General features: G+C 33.8%; 1 protein-coding gene across 1 annotated transcript in view; it reads left to right on the top strand.

Annotated features, from left to right (window-relative positions):
* The first annotated feature begins 947 nt into the window (after positions 1-947).
* The window catches only part of LOC109073157 (golgin subfamily A member 4-like), a 69,486-nt gene continuing 44,995 nt past the window's right edge, over positions 948-25,438 (top strand). Inside the window, 1 exon segment of the mRNA XM_042769614.1 lies at positions 948-988. Coding sequence (XP_042625548.1) covers positions 948-988 — 41 coding nt within the window.

Here is a 25,438-nt window from a genome sequence, read left to right as displayed (position 1 = left end):
ATGCACAATCCTACACTGATGTGCTTAAAAAGCACATTTGATTTGAGATTTGCATGAAATTTAGGTGAGATTTTGAAATGATTTTCTTCACTCTTGGCATCAAAACCTAAACAAGACATGTACAACTGAATTAAGTAAAACAAAAATGTGTGCTTACATCTAAAGTGAATTGAGAGCAATCTGTAAAAATCAGTTTTGCTTAAATTGTTAGCAACCTTCACAGTTAAAAGAACAAGTTAAATCATTCAAGATATTAGGTCATGCATGTAAATGCTCTTATTAACATCAGTTTTTCCCTGTTATTTTGATTTGCTTTGCATTTAAACAGCATTTTCATGTTTTTTTGTTTTGTTTTTAATTTAAGTTTTTTAATGTTATTTTTGTTTGCTTTTTATTTATGTAGGTCTGACTGTGCAACACTGAAACCTGATATATTGGCAGTTTATTGAGTTTGTGCAAACAAACTCCTAAAATATATATATATATATATATATATATATATATATATATATATATATATATATATATATATATATATATATATATATATATATATATAAAATTAGCTGATTTTTTTGGATAATTATCGCTATTTTATTGTGCATGTAAACAAACTCATAAGCTGTTTGTACATTTTTGAGCCATTCTGCACTCCCACTGGAGAAGGTTACAATGCATCACTGCTCATTTGCATCAAATTGAAGTCTAATGCACTTTGTTGCATTGCAAACAAACTCGCTCATTATGCCTCAAATCACCAACTCTCCTTGCCAATGCATACTCCCCTTTTCCCCCAAATGATAAATCAAACTGCTTTAACAAAACAAGGAATATTGGTTGAAGAATTGCAATAGATGAGCTGTCATGCAGTATTTGTGTATGTAGCAGACAGAGACAGATGCTAGTGTGTTGCAAACCCTTAAATCCTGACATGGTAAGAGTAGAAGATGGAGAAAGACGAGAGACGAGAGGGAATCCAGTCCCTGAGGTGTGATGAGGCATCAACACAGATGTAGTTTCCATTAGCTAGCTCTCTGCTGGTGATCTATACCATCTCTGCTCAGCTCTCTTCTGCTCCAGGGAACAACAGCTCGCGTCTGCACTGACAACACACAAACGCACAAACACACACATACACACACACTCCCTCCCTTAGCATAGCACAGTTCACACTCTTATAGTGAACCTACCTGTATGTAACTCACTGTAAATATTCAAGCTGAACAATTTCTGATTCTCTTTGCATATTGCAAAGGAAGAAGATCGTGGCTCTTGCTTATAATATACAACCTCAGGTAGTTCAATCTTCTGATGTAGTTTTTTTGCATGCTACTATGGTAAAGCCATACAAGAGGCACTTGTATCTGTTATAGGTCTATTTTTATATTCAAATATGATAATGTATTATCTGGCAGTGACGCTGTGCTTTGAAGGAACAAAAGACTTGAATAAATGTGCTTCATGTAATGAAAACTAGGGGTTGGCAGTATGAACGAAATATAACATATTATGAGTACTGTAAGTTGCGGTATATATCAGGAAATTCAACAAAATGTTGTTTATATATTAAATTACCATAATATTCATTTTTGATTGAATTATAAACTTTTGATCATGATTGATTTCTGATCTGATGTAAAATCCATATTAAACTGGTGACTGGTTTCTAGCTCATCTAACATCAACAATAAACCAGTTACCAGCTGGTTTTTCAAACTTGCTATATACCCTACATTTTATTATTTATATACCATTGTAGTTTTTATAAAAAAAAAAAAATATATATATATATTAATATTAAAATCATTTTAATTTTAGTTTAGTGTGTTGTTATTTGGTATTTTTATTATGTTAATTTATTATTTCAGTGTTAGCTTATTTTTACCTTTTATTTATTTACAGGTTGTAATTTTAGTGTTTACATTTGAACTTCTAATATTTGTTTACATTTAAAAAAATAATAATTTAATATTTACATTTTATTTCATCTTTGTTTAAAATGTTTTTAATAGTTTGTTTTAATTAACGAAAACAACTACGTTACCGTCATACCGCTGACCCCTAAAGAAGCCCTACAAATTTCACATCAAATTTGTAGAAAACCACAAGTTATATTATGAACATATCATTGCACATGAGTGATGTACATGAAAAGAGAGTTTGAGATTGATGCTAACACTGCAACGGAAATGCAACTCAAAGAGAATCTTGGTATGAGCTTGTGAAGGAACGTGTTTTTACAAGCCTGAAGATGCATTGAAATATATAAAATAAACATATTTAAGACTAAGTTTGTTCTCTTAAAATGCATGCATGGATCAATATCAACTGCCTTATTTTGTTCCTCAACCATGTAACTATAATGTAAATCTGACTTACTCTGTACAGTAAATCTTTTGCATTTTGCAAAATGTATTTCCATTGATTGCAATGGATCAAACTGAACTGAAGTCCTCTGTTTTCTCCGAATTTCACAGTTGTTTCTATCTATCTATCTATCTATCTATCTATCTATCTATCTATCTATCTATCTATCTATCTATCTATCTATCTATCTATCATCTGTCTTTTTTTGTAGCCCTTGAAACGGACTCAGTTAACTCATCCATCATGTTTCATCTTTTGTTTTTAACAGCAATATGAAGCCAAACAAGTCCAAGAATCAGTTGTCACAAGGTCGTTAATCTTCACGGTGGTGTGCGAGGTGAAAACCAGGTTTAGATTACGACTAATTGTTGGTAAATGCATAAAAAATACATCACTCACTGTAGAGAATGGTGTCTTTAAAGGTTACTATAAAGGTGGAACAAGTGTTTCATGTTTCAGAAGCAGTACAAAGTTTGAAATGAAAAGAGGTCTGTTTTTGCTAAACTGTTGTAGGGGAGACCAGGGACAATTATAAAACTATTTTTAATTTATATGTTTTTAATTATAACTCTAACTATAAAAGGTAAGATGATAGTTATTGATAGTTATTCAGCCCTTTTTTGGGCCGGTATTTTTCTTTACGATCTCAAGATAATATGATGTGGCATTTAAACTCATCTGTTTTATCTCTAGGTTAACTGAAAGATTTAATATTTAACATTTAATGTGCATTATATAATCTAGTTGATGGCTATTTTTTATTACATAATTTATTGTTGTAAAAAGGATTGCAGATAATTATAATGATGTCTCTTTTACATGACAGCTAAAACTATTATTTAAAGAAAATTACTTAGAAGTATTAAACAATATGCTAACAGAAACATGTTATCCTTCTTCTGTTCAGTCATTCTCAGTGTATTCATTTCATGCAACTCTTATTATTAAAGCTTATGAATGTTTCTAATACCAGAAGATGGCAGGTGCATTAGTAGTTGTGTGTGAGTTATGAAGGAAAAGTAACAGAATTTACATTTATCCCCGGTCTCCCCTCTAGAAACATGAAGATTGCATGTTCAGACAGTATTTTGCATTGAACAATGATGCCTGACGTGCATATCAGATTTTATAATTGTGAGTGTGACTCAGACTGTTGATATGAATTTTCACCATCATTATATTTTAAGAAAGATTCCTTATCGGTATGCAAGAAGAGCAGAACAGAATAGGTGTTCGCCTACTCAATCTGTCTCTCCTGTTCTCTTTATTTCTGGCTGTTTTTGCTGAAACATGCATGTAAGGTAACCGTCAGATTGGGTTCATATGTAATTCAATAGGTGAAATTTATAATGAAGGTTGAAACTGACTTGAAATAGCATTCCAAGCCCATTTTATTTTTATAACATGACATTTCTGATTGAAACACAAAATGGGATCTTGATTTTATCTATTGGGAATTTCTCGGATGGTGAAAAATGTCTCTACATGAGAGGTTGGAAAATAAGACAATAAGCATGTTATCACATATTTTTCACCGGAATAACATTAATTAATAAATCGATCACAGCAGGGTTATTATAGTTAACTAAAACAAAAATTAAATAAAAACGGACTAAATAAAATTAAAAAATAAAACTACATGGACATATAAAAACTAATTAAAATGACAAAAATGCAATTAAATTATTAAAACAAATTAATAAATTTAAAAAATTGAAATCTGAAAATGTAAAAATTTATAAAAAAAACAATTAATTATTATAAGCTTTATAAAATATTATAAAACTATAAAAGTATATTACTAATAAAATAACACTGGTTCAGGGAAATTTGTTTATAATAATTAGCAAAAAATATTTGCTATTATAAAAAATGTTTACTAATAAAAATACAGTTGTTAAAAAAATATTTTAAATAATTTTTTTTTTTTTTTTTTTTTTTTTTTTTTTTTAAGTAAATAGGATTGGTTTTTGATTTAATGTTGACTTCAAGTGAAATTACACTAGCAGTTTTCTCCCCAGTAAAATGATCCCTCATTAGGCCACCACTTTAGTCATCTGTGAATAGTTGGTCAGTAATCTAGACCTGGTTACCTAGTTATCAGTCCTCATAAGTCTTCATTTCAGACTTAGACCCGTCCCATGTTGCCTGCATCGTGGTGTACCATTGATTTACTGTATACAAATTATACTTCTGGTTGCAAGTTGCACATTTATAACGATGATTGTACTTTTATATTTATTTTAAAAAGATGATATCTAATGAGTCACGCATATAAAAAATTAAAATCTATTCTAAGAATCTCTCTGTCTTGTTTCCTTTCATACCTGACCAATAATTTCGATTTTCTTTCTATTGTTGAAGTTGATCCATGACATTTTTCAGCAGCTAAATTGGGCCAGACAACATATCTGCTGAGCTGCCTACCTATAGACAGCATTTTATAAGAATAGCTCTCCTAGGGTGACCATCACTATACATCTTCTTTTTTCTGGGATTTCTAAATTGCCTAAAATGTCAGAGTTTTGACTTTGTTTTAATAATTGCTGAAAGTAATGACAGAAAAGTAGTTTTGACCAATAGCGTGCAGGCATTGTACATAATTAACCAATCGTGGCTTGCAAGAAGTCGGGATCTACAGATAACGGTCAAAGCGATGCAAATACACATACCTGTAATACATAAGGAGGCAATTTATAAATCCAGTACAGGACATGCTTGGGAAAAATACGACTTTCTCCCAAAGATTCACCCAAAGATGAAAATACTGTTATTATGTTATTTTTGCTGATGAACTTGGGGTGTAATGGTACACAAAGTAGTACCGGGACACATGAGCGCCAAAATACGTTGTTAAATGCATTATTTTAACCAGTACATGCGGAACTTAATTAAAAACTCCTTATCTGTCTGATAAAATAGCTACTTAGGCAAACTTTTAACTCTTTCAAACTAAAAAACTTCTGGCTTAAAGTAATTAAATCTACTTCAACCTTTCTGTTATCTAAAAATAAATAGCAATTGAATTTAATAGTTTACGCTTTGTAACTTTTATTATTTTAACAATCTGCAAGCAACATTAGCTGAAATTTTAATTATAATTGAATTTATTTAAAGACAGAGCCACAATTTGTTCAATAAACCACTGTTTAATAAAAAAGAAGAAGCAATTTTATGTTTGGTTTTTCCCCCACTGTTCCGAAAAAAGCACAGAACTGTCATTTTTGTGTACTGTTACACCTCATGTTCAACTATGTTTTGGAAACCGAGCTCATGTTAGCTATTCAGCAGTTCTCATGGAGAAAAACTGCAACTTTACACTTTTCCTAAGGTCTTTGTCTCATAACATTCTAGTGTGCGATGGCGTGTCAGAAAGCATTTGTATGTTTTGTGTGTGTTCTCCAGCACGCGTGTTGTAGCGTATGACTGCTTGACTGAATCTTCCCTCTGATGCTCATTCAATCTGAAGCTTTGCTTTCACTCCAGCCTCCTCCGTCACCACTGAACAAATTGTTTTTCTGCACTAGCTGAGGCCGTGATCCTTGCGCACGGAAACAGGCTGTGAAGTAGAACCACGCTGACTAGCCCTGAGCGGATTACAATCAGTCCTACACAACCTGAATAATCACGGCCTGCTAGTCAATAGGTCTTTTGTGGGCTTGCATTAAACAGAGATGCATACCATAATAACAGCTTCTCGCATCACGCAAACAAACATCATCACGGTAATGCAATGCAAATCTCTGTGTTGTCTCAGAACTATAATTAAAACAAAACCAGTAATTGCATGCAAGAAGAAATGCATGGTTGAATGAAATAATTGTCAGGAACCTAGTACTGCTGGTTAATGTGTGTGTAGTCTTTATTGTTCTCCAATTTTGATCTCCACTGTATATTATATAAACACAATCTTTTATTTCGGATGTGATTAATCAAGATTAATTGATTTGACAGACCTAATTCATGCATACACACACACACATATATTGTGTGTGTGTTTATCTAATACTATATTAAAATATTTTTATATTTGTATTAACTTTTGGACGACATTTAAACTTTCATTAAACAAGGAAGCATTAAACTGGTCAAAAGTGGCAATAAAGATATAATGTTATAATGTTACAAAATATTTTATGCCATTCTTTTGAACTTTCTATTCATCAAAGAATCCTGAAATAAAATGTATCACATTTCCAGAAAAATATGAAGCAGCAGGACTGTATTAAATATTGATAATAATCAGAAATATTTCTTGATCAGCAAATCAGTATATTAGAATGATTTCTGAAGATCATGTGACACTGAAGACTGGAGTAATGATGCTGAAAATACAGCTTTGATCACTGGAATAAATTACATTCTACAATATGTTTAAATAGTAAACAGCTATCTTAAATCATAAAAATTTTCTCAATATTATTTTTAGTTAAATAACCTGTTTTGCAGCTTATTTTCAGTAAAAGAATATGTGTATAATATTTACAATATTTACGTATGTTATTATTTAGTTATTTATGTTATTATTTACAATATATTTACATAGTAAAATGAACTCTTCAAAAGATAAAGGACTTTTTTTTTCTTTTCTTTTTTTTTTCATGATGTGGCCCATTAAAACCAGTAGTTCAGCCAAAAAATTTTTCTTTTCTTTTTTTTTAATGAGATTAGTGGTTTAGTAATGGATTATGATGAGATTAAAAATTTAATAATGGCTTCAGTGTTATTGTGTTGTTTTTTTTTTTGCTGTCTGTTTTCATTGTATGGTTGAGATCAGCATGAACATATCCTTTTGTGCTCCACAGAAGAAAGTAAGTCACAACTTGAGAACTCAATGCACAGAAAGTGCATTGAGATACAGTAATTGGTGTTTGTTAAGGCCAGTTTGACTGTTATCATTAGTCACTTGCAGTTAGAGATTTGAACAAACCACTAAAACTCAGTGTTTGTGCTCAAATCATGCATGACTCGTCAAATCATTTGTCTTATTGAGGAATGGGTCGCTATTACTTTTCAAGGCATTTCGCCTGACAGACATTAAAACAGGTGAAAAGTCCTATAGTTACCATTAGTGTCCACAGCATTTTATGCAAAACCTTTTTCTATTAGAAATACTTTATGTGATAATTTACTTATTTATTTATGTTCTGTACTTATTTAATTTTAATTTTATTTTACGAGTCTGTCCATTTTTACATGTTTGTATAGCTAGTCATATAAATTATTAAATAATTTATGAATATTATATTCATTATTATTTAATATTAATAATTACATTTTCATTTATTTCGAGGCTGCATTTTTGCACGTTTGAATAGCTAGTAATAAAAATAATTAAATAATTAATATAATTATTATTTAATATTATTAAGTAGTTTATTTATATTTACTTAAAATCTTTGTTATCTAAAAAACGGTATCTACACCATTTTTTTTTTTTTTTGTTTTTTCAGATTAAAATTTTTTTTTTTTTTTATTGTGGTGTGTTTTTTGTTTGTGTGTGTGTGTATTTTTTTTGATTCGTCAGTCAGACCACTTATTTATCTCAAAATTTCATTTTATATGAAATAATGAGGAAGACATCATTCGAGTCTTCAGAGTTCAGAAGTTGGTAAGTTTGACTCAAATGTAACATTTTTGCTGCTTGAAATGCACATTCAACTTTTTCAACTCCTTTTTTTTTTGTCTCTCGCAAGCCAATTATAGCAGCTTATAACTTCGATAACAGCATGTATTTTGGTTTGAAATGCTCTACCTGTCTCAAGTTCAGAATATACCAACAGATTTAATCATTTAGCTTGAGATTTAGCTTCTCGAAAATATAAAAGGCAGCTGTTCCAGACTCTATAGTGCTTTTCATGATAGGTTTTGTTAAAACTATTTGTTTGCTGTATTGATTCAGCATTAGTGGCTAATTAGCACCTGACAGGAGAAGTGACAGAGCTCTAAATATGGACAAACTTCAGAGTTGTCCACACCATTATGTGTTTCCTTTGTAAACGCTGCATAGTCTACATCGCAGCACATCAATTAGCTTGATCCTCCTTTCAGATCCGTCAGCTCAGTCTCATCAGGTATTCCACACGTCAGCTGCTTTACATATCAAATAAAACCTCCACATGTGAAGTGACTTAATGTCCTCGAAATGAACTAAGATACCTGACAGATAAAGTGCTAATGCGAAAGTCGATGCAGGGACGGGGCAAAAGAGTGCTGCTAAATACTCTGATTGATGAAGCTGTTTCCTCAGCAGCTGTTTGCCAAATTACCACAGAACTAGAAGAGAGGCTGATCACTGATTATTGCTGATGTAGCAAGAGAAGATAGAAACCAGGTCCATCACTTCAAAACTCACCTCAAATATCCCTTAAAACCACCCTATGCATGTTGTTTTCATATGTTTATGCATTACTAATTAAAATAAGAAGTTTTGGCATGACATAACAAAAGAATTTAATGCAATGCCATTGACTCTTCTCTGGATCAATGTTTAAAAAAACAGTATTAAAAAGGCTTAGTTTAGGGTTAAGCACAGTGAGAAAAGCCTTATCAACCACTGCACTAAATCAGAAATCAGCTGGCCTCCAAGACACAAGCCAAAAATGTAGTGAGATTATGCTATGCCAGCATTTCTGTGTTGATGGGAACGTAGCATCCCATGATGAACTGAAAAGTCTATAATGAATGCTATCGTACAATGCACAGACAGGCATATTCTGAAGATAAATGAGATTAGTGTGGCTGGTGGAGATGAATTAAGTGAAATGTTATGAATGCAAAGTCATGATATCAAAGTAAATGCAAATTCAGCATTCTTTACTCCACCTATTTTGTGGATTTATCGTTTGTCATTTAATGTATATTTGGCATTTGTTTCCTTTCACAGCTGAAACTGCCGTGATAATGAAACCTGAGCGCATAATGGAACATTAAAAGAGCCAATCTGTATGATAATTCCCTCTTCACACACACACACACACACACACACACACACACACACACTCGTCTTCATGCTTTCCTTGTCCCTTCGAACAGCCGGTTTCTCCACTCACGTGTAAAATCTGTTGAGTGGAGTTAATAGTCGCTATCAGACAGAAGCGCTTCTTTAATTCCCTGAGAAACAGCTGCATTACAGGCTGCGATTGAACACTTGTGCATTAATACACTTTCAGCAAGAGCTTCAGCTCTGTGAAATCAGCTATAAAGATGGGTTATTCTAGTTTTACATTTTCTGATGTGTTTTTAATTTAGTACTGTTTTTAAATTGCATTACATTTAGTTTTAGTTACTTTCATCAATGGTTTTGATGTTTGCATTTGTTTTATATACTCATTTATATACTCATGGGAACAGATTTGTAGAAATGCAGCATTCCATCACTTGCTTATCAATGGATGCTCTGCAGTGAATGGGTGCCGTCAGAATGAGAGTCCAAACAGCTGATAAAAACAACACAATAATCCATGAGTAAGGCACACAACTCAACATCTTGTAAAGCCAAAAGCTGCAAGAAACAAATCTATCATTAAGACGTTTTTAACTTCAAAACATTGCTTCCAGCTAAAATATGAGTCCATAGTCCATAATATTGCTTTCTCCAGTGAAAAAGTCATCTCGTCTAAATCAGGAGGAAAAATATGCACAGATCAAGCGCAGTTTAAAACAGTCGAAAACAGATGTGAGAGAACAACAGGGGATGGGCTTTTTCACTGGAGGTGAAGCAAAGGTTTAGAGTTAAAAACGCCTTGATGATGGATTTGTTTCTTACAAACACGAAATTTTTGGCTTTTGGCTTTGTTTGAAATTAACTGATGGGGTGGAGTGGTGTGGATTATTGTGATGTTTTTATCAGCTGTTTGGACTCTCATTCTGACGGCACCCATTCACTGCAGAGGATCTATTGGTGAGCAAGTGATGCAATGCTACAAATCTCCAAATCTGATGAAGAATCAAACTCAGATAGCCTGAGGATGAGTACATTTTCAGAAATGCTGAGCTTTGATTGTAATTGCTTTGTTGTAAACATGTTTTCTGTTTGTTAATACAAACTTTTTAGTTTTTTTGTAATGAACATTTCTTCAAATATAATTATTTTTTTTAGCATCTTGGATTTTTCCATTCTTCAGAACCTCAAAGGTTCAACCTTTGACAAATCATCTGACATGGGTTTCCATCACTTAAATTCTATATTTCTCATCTCAGTCTTTTTCCCCCCAAAGAGATCACAACATGCCTCAGCAGAAAGATTTGCATTTCTTTGATGGATGGCCTGTGTTTCAGCAAAGCGATGTTCTTCTGTGCACACCAGCCTCGGGCGCAGCACATTAGGACAGAGAACGAGTTGATGAACTGTGTATGAATATGCATGCGCAGTCAGGAAGCCACAGCAGCTGCGCATAAACAACGTTTGCCAAGCGTTGACGATAGCAGAGATTCTGCACAGTGAGGTGAGGTGGATTCATGTATGTTCGGTGAGAGATGGGAAAAGGAAAGTGAGCGACATGCTGTTTTAACACTGGAATTTGTTTTTCATTGAGTATGAATTTGTTTGTGTAATAAATTCATATAGCAGCTCTTTATTACAAAGGCACATGCCTTATGCAGCTAAATCAGCAAATACTATCAGGGTTGTATCAGTCATTTATGATAAAAAAAATCTATAATTTGAAAATATTTTGTAAATACTTTGACCACTGCAATTCAATCTCAAACCACTGAAATGAATGCTGAATATATCAGTATATATTGTAGTGAATATTTGAGAAATGATTGTTGTATCTGATTGTATTAGTCTCTACAGAGTGATAGGGAGAAGCAGATGAACATAAAACAGGTGAAATGTGTTGAAAAGATTCATTGAGAATGATTAATTGACACATGATTCAGTTATGTAGTGTGTTTTGTTCCAGTGCTCGTGAATTATATATAATTTAAATATTATTTAAATATATAAAATATTGTGAGTAATTATGTTTAATTAAAAATGTATTTTCGATAATGAATTAAATTAAATATTAACATTTAAAGCTTGATTATTTCATTTCATTAAAAGGATCTTTCTGGTGTATTTATTTATAACTGGTTGATATTCTGATGATATTCGATACTTTTTAAAATAATATCGTTTTACTTTGAAACATCTTTGTATTACACACACTAGACTGAATTAAAAAAAAAGTTTTTCAAGTTAGCATGACTTTCTTTTTTTCCTCTCCAGAAAACAAAACAAAATGTTGAAAACAATGAGACATTTAAATAATGACAGCATATTCATTTCTGGGTGTATTGTCACTTTAAATAATGTCGCTACATCCACTGTCCTGATAATAACAGTAGTGAGTCCCGAGGACACACACAGGGCTCAGTCGGGAGCGTTTCCTGAAAATGACCCGTCCAATTACTCAGTCTAACCATAGGTCCTGGTCAGTGAGAAAAATAGCCTGATCTGATTGGCTGATGAGCTATTCTGGGTCAGTGGCTGGAGAGATAGCAGGATGTGATGTGTATAATGATGATGTATGATTTTGGGCTCTGTCGGCTGATTGGTGTCCTGCTGTCAGCACACATGACAGGCTGTGCTCTCCGTTCACGTGTGCCCTTAACACCCTTAACACCAGCCACACTGACCAAGTTATTTCTGCAGAATAATGACTGGTAGCAAGAAAGTTTACAGACTTACGGTCTGTCATTTTTTAAGAGTTTGACTGGTTGCGATGTTGTTTCTGCAGAATAATGACTGGTAGAAAGAAAGTTTACAGATTTACGCTGAGAATTGAAACTGCGTTATTCTCAGAAGACCCATGGTACATACAGATAACAGTAGAGCCTAAAAATACAGATAGATACAGATAAAATCTAAAATCTAAAATACACTATACAAATAAGGGCATGTAAAAAAAGAATAAAAATAAAAATAAAGTTAAATAAAGCAGCGCAAGGCACATGGCAGATAGAGTGCAAACCAGTGAGGTGAACAAACAGTGCAGACAAAAAGATTTTAGTGCAAAAAAAAAAAGAGCAGTTCTTTTATTTAACTGACTGAAGGGGTAGAATGATGTCAGTTCTATGCTGAATGAGCTAGTGAGCAGACCAATGCTGCGCAAAGTGACTGGTGCATGTTATCGTATGTTAGTGGGAGGGGGGACGTGGGACCTGGGGGGGGGGGGGGCGTGGGGGTTCATAGTTCAGTGGTGCCTGGGACAGAAGGGGGAAGGGGGGCAAGGCCGGGAGGGAGTCCAGCTTCCTGACAGCCTGATGAATGAAGCTGTACTAGCGCTCGCATCAAATTCAGGTACTGATCCTTGCTCAGTCTGCTGGTCCTGGCCTGGAGACGTGACTGCGGGTGGCTCCTCCGCAGTCTCCTCCCTGATGGGCAGCAGACTGAAGAAGCTGCCTGTGTGATGGGGGTGGGTACCGGGATCACCTGTGATGCAGAAGGCTTTACGGGTGAGACTGGTTCCGTAAATGTCCTGGAGGGAGGGGAGGAGAGAGACACCAACGGCTACGTGTTCTTCTCACCTGCCTCTCACTATGCTACTGTTCTCATTTGAAGAGTCTTCCGCCAGGACGCGTTGTCTCCTCCCAGAAGGCGCCATACCACACAGTGATGCAGCTAGTCAGGATACAACCAATGCTCTCGATGGTGCCTCTGTAGAAGGTGCACATGATGGGGGCCCTGTAGAAGCGGGACTCTGGTTCTTCTCTGTTTGCGGAGGAAGTAGAGACGCTGCTGTGCTTTCTTGGCCAGTGCTGTGGTGTTGATTGTCCAAGAGAGGTCCTCTGTGATGTGCACACCCAGGAACTTGGTGCACACCCAGGAGTTTGTCTTCGCTGTTCCACTGATGTGTGTTTACATGCATGAGTATATATGGGATATTTTGGACTTTCTAGGTTCATTTCAGTGTGACTTACTGATTTGATTATAATGGTGAAAACATTCGCAAATATCTTGCCTCACCAAAACATGTTTCTGGCAAGAGTCCATTAGACAGGTGCTTTATTGATCCCAGATGGAATGTTTAGTGCAAAACAACAGGATCAAATGAGTGAACACATGTGCTGCTGCACAAACACATACTGTACAGTGCTGTTCATTAATGTACAGCAGATAACATTAAAAATGCTTCAGATATATTGCAAACATAGCAATGTAAACTTGTCAAGGTGAACTTTGATGTTGGCTTGAGAAAGCCTAGTTTAAAAGGTCAAAATCTGAAAACAAAGACATTTGATGGAGTTGCTAAGAGTCAAGGTAAACTTTAATGTTGGCTTGAGAAAGCCAAGTTTAAAAGGTGTTAAAAAGGTTGCTAGGAACTATGCTGTTGCTTGGGTGTTCTGGTAGCTAGTCAGATGGTAGGATGTTCTGTGTGGTTGCTATAGTGTTGCAGTTAGGGTGTCCTGGAATGTATAGTAACATGTAGTGAAGATGATTTCTTTAACTGCTTTGATCAGGTGTTGCTATGCAGTTCATTTTGGTGGTTGCTAGGGTGTTCCGGGTGATTGCTAGGGTACTGATATGCAGTCACTAGAGTGTTCTGGTGGTTGCTAAGGAGTCCTAGAATGTTGTTTGCTATGTTTTGTAGCTGTACTACTTCAGCTACATGTTGTGAAAGTGTGTTGCTATATAGTTGCTTGGGTGTTCTGGTTGCTAGGCAAATGCTACGGTGTTCTTGGTGGTTGCTGTAGTGTTGTTATGCAGTTGCTAGGGTGTCCTGGAATGCTGTTTTGCAGCTTTTTTAGTAACTTGTAGTGAAGACGACTACTTTAACTGCTTTGATGAGGTATTACTATGCAGTTGCCATAGCGTTCTGAAATCATGTTCTGTGTGGTCACTAGGGTGTTCCAGGTGATTGCTAGGGTATTGATTTGTAGGATATTATTATGTGATCACTGGGGTGTTCTGGGTGGTTGCTAGGATTCTTGGAATGTTGTTTGCAATACTTTGTTAGTAACTTATAGTAAAGTTGACTACTTTCTTCAACTGCTTTTCTAGGGTGCAGCCTGGCAGATAATAGGGTGTTCTGGCTGGTTTCTAGGTGGTTGATATAGTGTTGCTATGTAGTTGCTAGGGTGTCCTTAAATGTTGTTTGCTACTTTTTAGTAACTTGTAGTGAAGATGACTACTTTAAGGGACGATTTGTATTCGAATAAGCATTCCTTTTCACTGAACAACTGGTTTACTTATACTGTATGGGAATTGTTTTAAGTGAAAATCTGGTTTATTTTTGGTTTATGGGATTGTATATATATTTTTTTATTTTTTTTTTTTTTGTTTTTGTTATTGTTTTGGTTATTGTGTTTTTATTTTTGTTTTATAGCATACCAACACCCTAGCAAAGCAGTTGAATATAACCCCTTGTAACTGGTTGGTAGATGTTCCATAACAGGCCCCGACATCTGTTGAAACATGGCACTATCTCCCCTTACAACTGCAGTTAGTCTCTCCATAGGCAATATTCTGAATAATCTCTCGATACCAGAGGGAAAGTGATGGGGGTCTAGAGTGAATCCACTCAATTAGGATGCTTTATTTAGTGAGTAACAGAAGCTTATCACAGAGTAGAAACCGGTTAGCTGAATGTCTTTTGTCAAAGCAATGTCTTTTGCTGGTAAACCAAGAAAAAAAATAAAATAAAATAAAAACTTCCGTGCCTCTCCATCCTAGAACTTTGTAATTACAGGACAATGCCAAAAACAATGCATGAAAGTTTCCATTTCACTCTGGCATTCATTGTATAATGGAGAGTGATTACTATTCATCTTATTCAGAATTTGTGGGCTAATGTAGAGTCTTAGCAATAATTTGTATTGCGTTTCAACCAGTTTAAGTAAATACTTCTGATAGATTTAACTGTATCAACCCAGTCATCATCAATATACTCATTACTGAGATCTTTGCAAGTACGCCAAACGTGATCAATACCATTGTGATCCACTGAATAGAAAAGAAAGTACGCTTTTGAAATAAGGTGTCGTGTATCCATCACTTTCCAACAAAAATCGTCTATATCACAGAATACAGGCATATCCCCAAAAACTACTACTTTCAAGCTCAAATTTGTTCTTTAGTTGGTTAAATGACATTAAGGTGTTATCTAAAAATAAATCACCAGCAACTCTTATCCTCTTTCCATGCAATCTGTGGAATAAGGATTTTTAAATGCCAGGGAAAAGTTTGCTTTATTAGTAACTTATAGTGAAACTGATTACTTCAGCTGCTTTCTAGGGTGTTGTTATGCAGTTGCTGTAGTGTTCTAGGTTGCTAGGGTGTTGCTTGGGAGTTGCTAGAGTGTTCTAGGTGGTTGCTGGGTGGTTTCTATAGTGTCATGGGATGCTGCTTGCTATTTTTGTTAGTAACTTGTAGCAAAGCTACTTACTTCAACTGCTTTGCTTTGGTATTGTATTATCAACTAGATGAGCCCCAGAGACAGATCCCCTGCGAAGACCTAGACAGCCATCGGCACAAGACCACGAGAACCAGACAAGTCCTCTGCACAATCTGACCTGTGATGCAGTCTGGAATTAAACCATACCATGCTGGTTTTGTCTGGCCAGAGGAGAACTGGCCTCCCGACTGAACCTGATTTCTCCCAAGGTTTTTTCTCCATTTCTGTCATCAATGGAATTTGTGTTCCTTGCCACTGTCTTCTTTGGCTTGCTTAGTTGGGGATGCTGAGTTTCTGGCAATATTGATTGTGCATATATTATTTGAACTGAACTGAGCTGGACAATGCATCACTGAATCAATAATGAACTGACTTTAACTGATAAATTGACTGTTTGTTATTGTCCTCTTGCATTATCGACACACTATTTTGATAATACTGTAAAGCTGCTGTGACACAATCTGTATTGTATATAGCGCTATATAAATAAAGGACTTGACTTGACTATTGCTATGCAGTTGCTGAGGTGTTCTCTATGGTTGCTAGGGTGTTGCTATGCGGTTGTTGGAGTGTTCTCATAAGTTGTTTGCTAATTTTTGTACACGTAATGAAGCTGACTGCTTACTTCAGCTGTAATTTGGTGTGTCTACAAGCTGCCCATGATTTAAATTTATTGTTATTTGTATGTGATTTGCATTTAGTTAAGGTGAGGATGTATGTAGTATGTGTGTAATCTATGTGTCATCCCTTCTCCATAGCTTTCTGTTTTTAATCTTCATCTTTTTTGTGTTTGACAGCACATAGGACGACTTTTCATTTCCATACTTTGACACAAATCTTCCTACAGTGATTTCTTCCGGCTTCAATACCACAACTGGTGCTCCCTGGGCGCTGCAGCAAAAATGGCTGTTTGTTCACTACTCACTGCTGTGTGTGCTCACTAGGAGGGGTTAAATGCAGAGCACAAATGCCGAGTATGGAACGCCATACTTGGCCACACATCACTTTTACTTACACTTTTTCTATCTGCAGCCTGTGTAGTGCCTGTGATTTTGTCGATGCAATAGGAACAGTTATTTCTTTATCTTCTAGTTGTTTTGCCTTGGGAATCATACAGAAGTACAATAAAAAGGTCTTTTTGGAGCCTCTGGAAACATTTATTGGATTTTAAGCAATAAAGATGCTCTCACACATACAGATTCTTACCACAGTTGAGCGAGGACTGAGAGATGGACCTGAATCCTTCAGCTCCAGTGTTGACTGTTGACTTGTGTGAGAAAAGGTTAAAGGTTAACATCACTCACCCTTGTTTGTCATAGGTAAACCAGATATGATGTTTGTCTAGTTTTACTTATTTGCCACTGGGGACTAGTCATTATTTGTTTGAAATGTTCCAGCACTTTTATGAATTTGAGTAGAAGAGTAAAATTTGCTGTGCATTTTCTCTGCAGATGAGCAGCTCAAGATTATTTTCAGCAAGACCCCTGATGTTTTCAGTCTGAACTGAATAGTTTATGTGGCACTAAATGATTTATGAATCCGTAGCTATGTGATACGACTTTTTGTTAAGAGTTGTGTTTAATATATGTGTTAACTATATCGGATAAGTAAGTATGCATGATGGATGTGATTGTTGTTTTTTATTATGCAAAGATATTTAGATGTTTTAAAGGCAAAAAAGCTCACTCATTTAATTGCGAAAGGTCAGGAGAGGGTTCAAACAGGTCACGCAAAATAATTATGATGTTATGATGTTTTTAGTGCAAAACTTGACTAACAATAATGCAGCTGGTGGACCACATGAAGACAAATTAAATGCAATAGTTGATGACCCTTAAAATACTTTGTAATGTATTTTGTTGATATCACATGAGATACATCAGGCTTTTATGGCTCATGTAGTATGATATAGTGAGAATATGGAGGAAAAAATACCTCAGTTTTATTCAGAATTATGATAATTTTTGTTGTGTTTTTTTTATTTATATACATAAACTGCAAATAAATAACAGTTGTCACTCTGTATCTCCCATTAGTAAGATGATATTTAAATGGTTAGTTTCAAACCATATAATGCAATGCAATACAATGATGATTGATACAAATAAATGCCTGATGATTAAATTTGCTACTCACATTTCAACATGATTTTTCTAAAACATGATGTATGGATAATAATGTAAACCTGAGTTGCTTTAGTCTGGTAAGTGTTCATTTTAAAATATGACTAACAATATAAAAGATATTCTTACGTTTACTTTATAAAATTCAGTAAAGATTTCCCAGCAAATAGACATGTGAAGCACGACTTGAAGGTGGACATTTGTAAAATTATACTGAAAGAACTTTAACTTGCAATCAAATGACAGAAGGCACGGAGTAGATTGTGTGCAACAGGTTTTTCAACAAAATTCTGATCATGTTGAAGCCTTAGAAATTTGCATATCAAATATGATATACGGTTAATCACGCATGCACAAAGCATGACTGCAGTGCTTGATGTACATGATGAAGAGACCCCGAGGCTTACGTAATGCAAAAATAATTAATTTGTGTGCACAGATGAGTGTAGAAGGAAGTGAGAATGCTTTACATTATCTTTTCATCATATTATGCATATATGTATGTCTCTCAGATAACGCAGGCTGTGTGATCTACATCAGTAGCCTAAAATAATGAATGGCTATTGCACAACATTCAACTCTCTTCACTCTAATTAGCCAAAATTAAATCAAATGAGCATTAATGTCCCATTCATTTTTCCTGCATTCTCGTCCATCATATCATCTGCAGCACCTTCAGTCTTCAGCTCCTGCTCTTCTGGATGAAATCTGTGTGTTGTATTGCTGAGAATGCAGGAGGCTTGAATGATGTGGCTTTTGCGCCGCAGGCAACTGAAAATGAACAGCATTTGTCACAAGGTACCGATAAACATAAACAACCACAAGCACTGCAGAGTTTTCATTCCTGGTCACTGATGAAAAGAAACCCTTTGTTTTATTTCATTTACTGACAGTTTTTTTCCACATAGTAGAGCAGCAGTTGCGTTGCCAGTGTTTGTTTGACTGATAACAGTCTAAACATGCACTTTTATTGCATTATCCTTATTATCCTTTTGCACAAACAAGAACCTACGATATCTTATGCAATATCACTATATGTACATACAGTATTCAAGAGGTGTACTGTATAGTCTTTTGGGGCACTATGGGTAAAAACGATATATAACCTACGATATCTTATGCTATTTGGCTGTTTGGCTGTTCATAAGATACTGTTTCAGACTAGTTGAAAGAAAATATCCAATATACACTTTTAAGTGTATTGCACTTTATCTATTTGTGTCTGTAGATTTCAGTTATAATGCATAGCTCTGAAGCCTGTTTTTCAGAATGAGTTTTTTCTAATGCACTTCAGCAGCAATTTACATGGACCAAACGTTACAGTTTTTTCCCCTATGTATATTCTGAAGGTTTTTACTTAAAAAAAAAAAAAAAAATCCTAAAGGCATTTTATTCTCCTCTGTTTACTCTAATATGTCAAAAAAAAAAAAAAAAAAAAATATATATATATATATTATATATATATATATATATATATATACATATATATATATTATATATATATATACATATAAATATATATGTATATATATATATATATATATATGTATATATATATATGTATGTGTATATATATATATATATATATGTATGTATATATATATATATATATATATGTATATATATATATATATGTATATGTATATATATATATATATATATATATATATATATATATATATATATATATATGTATGTATATATTAAACAAGATTGAAGAATCTGGCATTATTCAACGTTCAGATTTCTGTTCTGGAAATGTATGCAAATTAGTGCATATTTAGTAAGATAATTCCTCATTTGCGTATTTAAACATAACATTTCAGAAAACTTGTAATACGAAAAAATGCTTGCAATTGCAATTCTTAATTTAATCAATTAACTGGAGGAGTATGGTGATTTCTATTAGTTAAAAATTCACCTTTGTTATCTTATCTAGCAGAGAGTATAGAGACCAGAATGTGTTAGAGATTTAGGACTATTAAATAACGACCTAGCAAATACAAAAACAACTTGGCAGTCACTAAACAAACACTTTAGCATCTGCAGAAGCTGCATTATCTGGTTTTGCAGCACTTCCGTTTTCACAAAATCATCTTGTTTAGAGCTTGCTGTAATATTAGGTATTAAAACATCTTCTTGGATCACAGTGCTCTCATTAATCAAGCCAAACATTTAAGCTGAGCCAGTATGTGGTGATGGATGTGTTTGTTCATTACTTACAAGTTACACTCCTTCATTAGTGTAATGTTTGTGTCTGAATATTGTGCTCTTGTGTTGTCTTGTTTATCCACCTCGTTCTTTTAAAGGAGTTGTTCACCCAAAAATAAATATTTGCTTAAGATTTATTCACCCTCAAGCGAACTAAGATGTAAATGAATTTGTTTCTTCATGGGAACAGATTTAGAGAAATGAAGCATCACATCACTTCTGCAGTGAATGGGTGCCATCAGAATGAGACTCCAAACAGCTAATAAAAACAATCCACACCACTCCAGCCCACCAATTAATGACTTGTGAAGCTGAAAGTTGTGTGTTTGTAGGAAACAAATCCATCATGAAAATATGAGTCCTCTATCCATAATATTGCTTTCTCCAGTGAAAAAGTCATCTTGTCTGAATCAGGAGTGAAATATGAACAGATCAAACACTGTTTACAAGCAAAAACAGTTCTAAACAAAAATGTGGTTGGATTTTGAAGTGAGAGGACAATGGAGAATGGACTTTTTCACTAGAGGAAGCTTTATTATGGCTAAAGGACTCGTATTTTAGCTGGAAGCAATGGTTTGAAAATAAAAAGGTCTTAATGATTGGCTAAAGGACTCGTATTTTAGATTGATGGACTGGAGTGCGTGTGGATTACTTGATGTTTTTATCAGCTGTTAGGACTCTCATTCTGACGGCACCCATTCACTGCAGAGGATTCTTTGGTGAGCATGTGATGTAATGCTAAATTTCTCCAAATTTGTTCTTATGAAGAAACAAACTCATCTACATCTTGGATTGCCTGAGGGTGAGTACATTTTCAGCAAATTTTCTTTTTTGGGTGAACTATTCCTTTAATATAAAACTAAACGCAATATTCACCATGAGCAAAAAAGAAAAGAAAATCTACTTCAGGCTGAACTGTGTAATTTCTTCTAGCGGCACCAAAGAAATTGCAAAAATAATGCAAACTGTCATTTTTGGGTGAACTATCCCTTTTAATCAAACATAAATGTTTTAAAGTGCCACAGTTACACTTTTCACAAAGTCAAACTACAAGTGACTCATTGTTGTCCCTTGTAGTGACATTAGCATTATAAACAAGTGAAAATTTATAAATTATGTACTTATTATCTAATAATTAAAATGCAGTAAAATTGTTTGAATTTAATGTAATTATCTTGTCTGCTTAATATAATTTATAGAATCTGTTTAATGAATAATAAATAAATATAAAGATTATAATCACCATTATAAACACGTTAAAATTAATAAATTATATTCTTTTAATTTAATAAATAGAATGCAGTCTAATTAAATTATCTTTTATTAATGTAATTATCTTTTCTGCTGAATATAATTTATAGAGAATCTGTTCAAAGAATAAATATAAAGCTTATATCATCATTATAAACAAGTAACAATAAATTATTTTCTTATAATCCAATAAATATAATATCGTCTAATATTATTATTTAAAGGAATTATCTATTCTGTCTATATCTATATTAAGTATAGCTAATCTCATTAAACAAAATTTGTAATTTATATTCTTAATTCTTATAATCGAATAAATACAGTGCTGTCTAATAAAACTATTTGAATTTAATGTAATTATCTATTCTGCTGTATACAATTTCTAAAGAGTCTTTTACTCTATTTCTCTCAGGATTTCCATTCCTTTTGAACACTTAATTTCCATGATTTTCTCAGTTGTTTGTGATTTGATCGATAAGGGTTTGTTATTTCGAAAAGCACATTAAAGTACATTACTGCTGCAAGAGGCTAAGACCAATTTCATTATATGAGGTCAAAAGCTGCCCTTTTTAAATGACCACAATAATTGTTTTCATGCATCATCAAGTCCTCAGAAAGACCAGTGTGAAAGAAATTACGATAATCAATTAAAGCAGACATATTCCATGTGTACAGCAGTGATAAATCTCGATAAATCTTCCAATCTAACGCTACCACTGGAAAAGAGCTGCATAGTGAAAGGTCTCAGATAACAATAGCTTTGCCAAGAGTGTGCGGTTGTTTTTATTCCTCTAATGCAAATATCTTCTTGCGTATGTTTTTCCAGAACACCAAATTATGCGTGAGAGGCTGCCATAGGTCAGATCTAAAAGTCTTTTTATTATGGTAATGCCTGAGTGTGTCTGTGTGTATGTGTGTGTGCGTCTGTGTGTGTATGTGTGGAGGAGGGGGTGAATTGAAGCAACTGTATATCCAGCCTGTGATTCAAGCTCGATTGTGGTCAATGCGTGACCCATCATGCATCTTTCAGAGGGACTTGTTGAGATGGAGAGGAGTTTATTTATGGTGTTGCCCCATTTTACAACCAAAAGGCTATGACCGCTGAAAATATATTGAAAACAATTATACAATAAACAAATAATGCTTAAATCACATTGTTATGTATCAGATAAAAAAAAACAACAACAACAACAACAAAAAAACACTGTGGCTGGTTCACAAAAGTGTATTGAAAGTACACTGTTTATATACATAATTTTGAAAACAAGTAAACAACAACAACAACAACAAAAAAACACTGTGGCTGGTTCACAAAAGTTCATTGCATTTCCATGTGATTCATTACACCTGCTTTATTTTTCACTATTTGTATGTTATACATGTTTTTCAATGATTTTATTGATTTTTTTTATTATTTATCTTTATTATATATAGACTAAAATGTTTCATATGAAAAGGATTTTGCATTACAGATGCATGAGGAGACAAGTATTTGTCTGAATGTCTAATGTATCTGTGTGTCAGTGAGGGCCGGATGGTTTGTGGAGGGTGAAGCTGAAACTCCATCATGCATCCGCTGTTTGGGCTGTAAAGCATCACTCATCTCTCCCGTCCTCTGGAGTCTCCTGCACATCTCTGACTCAACAGAAGAAAAATGCTAATGCTATCTACGAAGCTTTCCTCATTCCAGGCCTGAGAAGAGTGTGTGTAGGTGTTTAAAGATATTCTGTGTAAAATTAGAGGTTGAGAAGCCAGTGGAGAGCATGGATCACTTTTTCAGCGAGAGTTTATCCGAGAGAGTATCTGCCGTTTATTCAAACATACAGTAAATGCATATTACCTCTAAAACTAAAATTTTATAAGATATTATAAGATATTAAATAAGATATTTATAAGATCATTAAAATAAAGCTGAAATAAAATTATATATATATATATATATATATATATATATATATATATATTAGATGAACAACTTAAAAAAGCAACTTAAAAAGTTAAAATGTGGCCTAATTACTGAAATAACATAATTTTAAGTTGAAGTACTAAAATGATTAAAACTAAAAAAAGGCTAAAAAGAAATCACAAAAATATTGTAATTAAAAATTACAAAACACATTAAAATTACTTAAACCTAAACCAAAATTAAAATGAAAAAAATTTAAGTATACAAATAAAAGCTATACTTTGAAACAATTTTCACTCAGAAATTGCCTGTAAATTTTACAAATAATTACTATATATCTATATTATATATATATATATACTGAAATGTAAGCAAGTTTCCTTTCAGTTTTTAAATTTAATTCAATTTAATAAAAATAATTTCTTATTTATTATTTAGATGTTTTATGTTTTGGGTGGTTGAATGATCTGTAAAATGTTATATACTTGTTTATTAGATTTGCAACATATAAACTAGATTTTTGAAATCAATAAACTGCGACATATTATAAACTGCAGTTTTAAATTAATAAACTGCAACATATTATAAACTAGATTAAAAATGCAACATATAAACTAGATTTTTAAAATCAATAAACTGCGACATATTATAAACTACAGTTTTAAATTAATAAACTGCAACATATTAAAACTAGATTTAAAAAATGCAACATATAAACTAGATTTTTAAAATCAATAAACTGCAACATATTATAAACGGCAACATATTATAAACTAGATTTTAAACTCAATACACTGCAACATATTAAACTACATAAAAAAATGCAACATATAAACTAGATTTTAAAATCAGTACACTGCAACATATTATAAACTAGAAGTGGTTTTCAAGTAAAAATTGCCTGTATGATTCTAGGGTGTTATAGGTGGTTGCTAGGGCGTTGCTATGTGGTTGCCAGGGTGATTTGAGTGATGCAATGAGTGAGTGGTGAGCTCAGAATAGTCTCTGTGATGCTTTGCTCCGGATACACAGCTGTCATATTTGGGTTTGGGGTTTATTCAAATCACTAACCCTGAGTATAAACTAGCTTTAGTAAGTAACAAATGATTGTCGGTGTGATTCTGGTCTCTCCACACACAGTGACAGTCACCTCGGGAACATCCGCCTGCAGCGAGCCGATCAATTCACCTCAAAATAACGAGTCTCCTCGCGGCTCACCCGAGATTTCCCCCGCTCCAGCTGACACTCTGTATTGTATGAATATTTCATAGGCACAGAAGAGAAGGTGATGAAAACAATGAATAATGTTAAAGGCTGTTTCCTTGAGGTCACACGCGGAATCTTTTTAAAAAGGGAGAAAGAAATTAAACTGTTTTTGCTTCCAGATAAAGAACAGGCTAACAACGCACGTCCAGCAGACACTTCCAATTCATTCTCTATGGGAGGCTCGCACTGGGGATTGATAGCGTGGTGAGAATGTCAAGAAAAGTTCACTAATGTTTAACTTGAGCAAACGAGAGGGTTGAAAAACTGTGCGTCACAAACTCTGACGTCTGTCCTGATGAGTGTCTGGAAATCTGCTGATGCTGCAGGATTTACTGCTTAAAACATATTGCTACACTACACAGCATCACTGTAGTTAAATTACAGTTTGCACAATTTCATTATGGTTTGACTGGGGCTGGGATAATAAAAGTGTATTGAATTTATAGCTACTGTATATTTACTTTGGGCAATTAAAAAAAACCTTAAAATTTACACTTTTTGAGGAGGAGATTTATGTCTCTGAGTGCTTCAGTAGGCCTCTGCTTGAGTTTTCGAAGAGCTAAGAAATCTATCTGATGTGCGTGTGTAAGACAAGTGTGAGACAGAAATATTATTTTAGTTTCTTAGACATCTTGGCTACTTAGAAAATGATTTGCATTTAATTCTTAGAAACTCATCTGGAGGACAGTTGGACACCTTAGATGGACATATATGTTGAATATGCATTATGCGTGGATGAGATCAAAGCATCCGCACTCTTTGTCACACTCTGCAGTCAGCTTGGATGACTGTATGACTGTTGAACTTTTCTTGCAAGAAAATAAATATTCAAAAGACATGTCTCATACAGTACCTTTATATATATATATAAAAAAAGGAAAATTACACAACACTCTTCAAAATTAAATTTTAATGCACATATAAAAAAA

This window comes from Cyprinus carpio, chromosome A13, assembly GCF_018340385.1.
Source record: "Cyprinus carpio isolate SPL01 chromosome A13, ASM1834038v1, whole genome shotgun sequence".
NCBI classification, from domain to species: Eukaryota; Metazoa; Chordata; class Actinopteri; order Cypriniformes; family Cyprinidae; genus Cyprinus; species Cyprinus carpio.
Note: the sequence above shows the minus strand (reverse complement) of the source record. Positions and strands in the feature narration are given on the sequence as shown.